General features: G+C 53.1%; 1 protein-coding gene across 1 annotated transcript in view; it reads left to right on the top strand.

The window, feature by feature from the left end:
- Nucleotides 1-399: 399 nt before the first annotated feature.
- Nucleotides 400-4198, top strand: part of GSR (glutathione reductase) — a gene marked incomplete at its 5' end in the record, with an annotated part of 4090 nt that continues 291 nt past the window's right edge. Inside the window, 11 exons of the mRNA XM_010021056.1 lie at nucleotides 400-426; nucleotides 627-715; nucleotides 1096-1165; nucleotides 1455-1602; nucleotides 1690-1744; nucleotides 1834-1933; nucleotides 2390-2476; nucleotides 2634-2795; nucleotides 3020-3131; nucleotides 3212-3343; nucleotides 3524-3657. Of these exons, the coding sequence (XP_010019358.1) occupies nucleotides 400-426; nucleotides 627-715; nucleotides 1096-1165; nucleotides 1455-1602; nucleotides 1690-1744; nucleotides 1834-1933; nucleotides 2390-2476; nucleotides 2634-2795; nucleotides 3020-3131; nucleotides 3212-3343; nucleotides 3524-3657 (1116 nt within the window). The remainder of the gene's footprint in view (nucleotides 427-626; nucleotides 716-1095; nucleotides 1166-1454; nucleotides 1603-1689; nucleotides 1745-1833; nucleotides 1934-2389; nucleotides 2477-2633; nucleotides 2796-3019; nucleotides 3132-3211; nucleotides 3344-3523; nucleotides 3658-4198) is intronic.

Genomic DNA, 4198 nt, shown 5'->3' with positions numbered 1-4198 from the left:
GAATGCCAGGGGCAGGCTCGAGTTTTATGCTTTTAGGTGTGTTTCCCCTCAAAGAGTTGCTGTACAGAAGTTTCCTCGACAGGAAAAAGATGTCAAATACCTTTCTACCAGTAAAACTCATTTAAATTATCAGTGGGGGGAAAAAAAAATCAGTTTTACTTAAACACTGTTCCTTCTGTATTCTTCAAGGAAGTGCAGGTAACCAGGCAAATCACAAGACCTTGAGGCACTGAAAGCACTTAAAACCATCTTTTGCCAAAGATCTGTAATCCCTGATTTATTTTTCTGAGCACAGAGCTGGGATTTGGTACCGGTCTGGTAGGGGATGCTCTCTCCAGAGCATCCCCTTTGAAACACTGAGCCTTAAAATGCCAAGACTTGCTCTTACCTTCCCTCTAGGTCAATGTTGGGTGTGTGCCGAAGAAGGTAAGGGTGCTTTCATTGCTGGCTTTAGGGTGGGTGCCTGCCAAATTGGGGGGGGAAGCAGGGGCTCAGGGCATATTGAGCCATCAGGATTCTGCAGTATGCTTGCATACACATCCTGTGGGCTGCTGCGGGCAGAGGGGAGGCATTGGGAAGGGTCGCTGGGGTTTTCCCATATTCTGACTTGCGGGTTGCATGAGCAGGTGATGTGGAACGCAGCAGTCCACATGGAGTTTATCCATGATCATGCCGACTATGGCTTCGAAATGCCCGGCATCAAGTTCAACTGGAGGTAAGTATGGAAAGAGCCAGTTGGAATCAAGAATGTGATTCCCATGGGAAGCAGCTGCAGAGCAGCACCGTCATCCTGTGGTATGTTGTCCGCCCCAAAGGGGTCCCTCGCTTCTTTGAGGCTTCCTGTGGATGGATGCTGAGCTGATTATGTAGCCTGGATTCCTGCTGTATTTTGGAAAATGGGTGGGAATAGACTCTGGAAAAGGTGGATGAAGGGAAGGCAGGCACAAAATATCATGCTGGTGGGGAAGGCTGGGCAACTGGGGGCTGTCTCATTATGTGTTGTGGGTGCCATGTACCAAAGGAATTGAATTTTTTCTTGCTGAGCTCTGTAGGTTCATTTGCTCATGGTGGCAATAAGTCCCTGCTCTCTTCCAGAACCATTAAAGAGAAGCGTGATGCTTATGTGAGGCGCCTCAACGAGATCTATGAGAATAACCTCAAGAAGGTGAGGATGTGTTTATCCTGCAAGCTGAGTGGGGAAGTGGAATCTGCTGGATTTTCAGCCACTTTTCCAGCCTTAACAAGTGTCATCTTCTCCCCAACTCCATTAGCTGGCTCTCACACCTTGTCCTGCTGGAATGCCCCATCCCTGGCAGTGTTCAAGGCCAGGTTGGACAGAGCCTTGGGTGACATGGTGTAGTGTGAGGTGTCCCTGCCCATGGCAGGGGGTTGGAGCTGGATGATCTTAAGGTCCTTCCCAACCCAAACCATTCTGTAATTCTTACTTCACCAAGGCTCACATTGACATCATTCGGGGCTATGGCAAGTTCACTGCTGATCCTGAGCCTACCATCGAAGTGGATGGGAAAAAATACACAGCTCCTCACATCCTTATAGCCACAGGCGGGCACCCGGCTGTCCCTTCCGACAGCCAAATTCCTGGTGAGCCTGACAGAATCCTGCCAAAGTAAAATGGGGTTTTGGGGAGGGGAAGGCAGGAAGGGGTGTGAAAGGGGCTCTGCTTTGCAGGTGCCAGCCTGGGGATGACCAGTGATGGCTTCTTTGACCTGGAGGAGCTGCCCAGGTAAAATGAGGCTCATTTTACCACCACCACCTTGCCGCCACCACCAGCAGCTCCACATGCCTGCACACAGCATCACCCCTTCTCTACAGGCGCAGCGTGATTGTTGGTGCCGGCTACATCGCAGTGGAATTAGCGGGGATCCTATCCACACTGGGCTCCAAGTCATCCCTGCTGATCCGCCAGGACAAGGTAGTACCACCGGTTGTCCCCAGCTGTGCTTCCCGTCTGGTAGTCACATCCCAGCTCATCAGAGCATCCTGCTTGTGAGCTCCTATATGAGCTGCTAAAGGAGGGTGGGAATGGTGATGCAGAGGATGGTGGTGTAATGCCAATGGGTGTAAGGATGGGCGTAATGAGGAGCAGAGTGTAGGTGTGCTGCCAGGCAATTTGACAGCACCAGCCTGTGCCTGGCATTCCTTCTGCCACAGCAGCTTACTTGAGCTTTATTTCAAATCCTGACTTGAAAATAAGAAAACCCAACAAATTAAAGGAAAAGGAGACAGAGGAGAACTTGATCATTAATGCCCCAGACCTCTCTGGGCCTGGATGGGGCATGGGCACAGGGGAATGCCCAAGGGGGGGGCTGCCAGGTGGTGCTTTCACCTGTAGACCTTCATCTGATGAGGCTGGCGGGTCCCTGTCCAGGTTCTGAGGACTTTTGACTCAATGATCAGCTCAAACTGCACCCAGGAGCTGGAGAACACTGGGGTGGATGTCTGGAAGCACACACAGGTACTGGCGTGCTTTTCCCATCTGTCCTGGAGATGCAGGGATGGGGGAACACTGGCATTTTGGGGCATCCCTGGCTCTGTGGTGTGGCCACTGCCACCTGTTATAAGGCAAAAGCTTTGTCACCTTCTTCTGTTGTAGCTCCTGTTGTCCTCCACAGGTCAAGACGGTCACCAAGTCCCCTTCTGGGCTGCTGGATGTGACAGTGACCTCCTCAGTGCCGGGCCACAAGCCAACAGAGGGAGTGATCCAGGACGTGGACTGCCTGCTGTGGGCTGTGGGGAGGGAACCCAACACCCAGGACCTATGCCTGGACCGAGTGGTGAGATGGCAATGCTGGTGTGAGGATGCCTACAGGTCTCCAGGAGTCCCACGGGTCTCCGGGGGCCCCATGGGTGTCCAAAGCCTGCCACAGGATGGTATTCCCGCCATGACCTCCCTGCAGCTGGTAGTATTGTGACCACCACCATGGGTCCCCCATGGACATTGCTTGTCCCATCAGACCCAGGACACTTTGTCAAAGTGCCTGCTGTTTCCCAATGGCAGGGCGTGCGGATGGATGCCAAAGGCCATGTGGTGGTGGATGAATACCAGAACACCACCAGGAGAGGGGTCTATGCCATTGGGGACGTGTGTGGGAGAGCTCTCCTCACCCCAGGTACCATGGCCATGCCACCTTCCCCCCCACAGCCCATTGGTGCCAAAGCTCAGGCTCCTCATCCTCATCCCTTCCCACAGTGGCCATTGCAGCTGGCAGAAAGCTGGCCCACAGGCTCTTTGAGGGCAAGCAGGACTCCCGGCTGGACTACCATTACATCCCCACTGTTGTCTTCAGCCACCCGCCCATCGGCACTGTGGGTCTCACTGAAGGTAGGGACAAACGGGGCTGGGGACATTGTGGCTGAGAGGTGCTGATTTGGTTCTCAGGGAAACAATCTGATCTCCATCAAGTGGTCTGAGCCTTGCAAAATGTGCTTTGAGTCCCTCTTCATAAGCACCTCATGCTTATGGTGCAGCCCCTTGACTCATGTGTTGTGTCTTCTGCTGCAGACGAAGCCGTGGCCACACACGGGAGGGAGAATGTGAAGATCTACAGCACATCCTTCAACCCCTTGTACCATGCTGTCACCCAGAGGAAGGTGAAGTGTGTCATGAAGCTGGTATGCGCTGGCAAGGAGGAGAAGGTGCGTGGAGGAGACATGTGGGGACAACTGGGCACTGCATGGGGATGGAAAGGACCACAGCTGTGGTCCTTGTACCCACGTGGTCAGGTCCAACCTGATCCAGCTCTCCCAGCATCAAGTCCATTGTTCACCCTGGATTCATTGATGTCCACAAAGATGCTCTGAGGGCTGGGGCAGCTCTGCTCTGGAGACAGGCTGAGAGAGCTGAGCTTTTTCAGCCTGGAGAAGGCTCTGGGGAGACCTTAGAGCAGCTTCTAGTGCCTAAAGGGGCTGGAGAGGGGCTTTGGACAAGGGTCTGTAGGGACAAGACAAGGGGGAATGGCTTTAACCTGACAGAGGGGAGATTTAGATTAGATCTTAGGAAGAAGTTCTTCCCTGTGAGGGTGGTGAGACTGTAGCAATAGGACAAGTGATGGCTTTAAACTGAAACAGAGGAAGTTTAGGTTAGATATAAGGAAAAAGTTGTTCTCTGGTGGTGAGGCCCTGGCACAGGTTGCCCAGAGAAGCTGTGGCTGCCCCATCCCTGGCAGTGGTCACGGAC

The sequence above is a fragment of the Nestor notabilis genome, unplaced genomic scaffold (genome assembly GCF_000696875.1).
Source record: "Nestor notabilis isolate BGI_N333 unplaced genomic scaffold, ASM69687v1 scaffold21598, whole genome shotgun sequence".
Classification (NCBI taxonomy): Eukaryota; Metazoa; Chordata; class Aves; order Psittaciformes; family Psittacidae; genus Nestor; species Nestor notabilis.
Note: the sequence above shows the minus strand (reverse complement) of the source record. Positions and strands in the feature narration are given on the sequence as shown.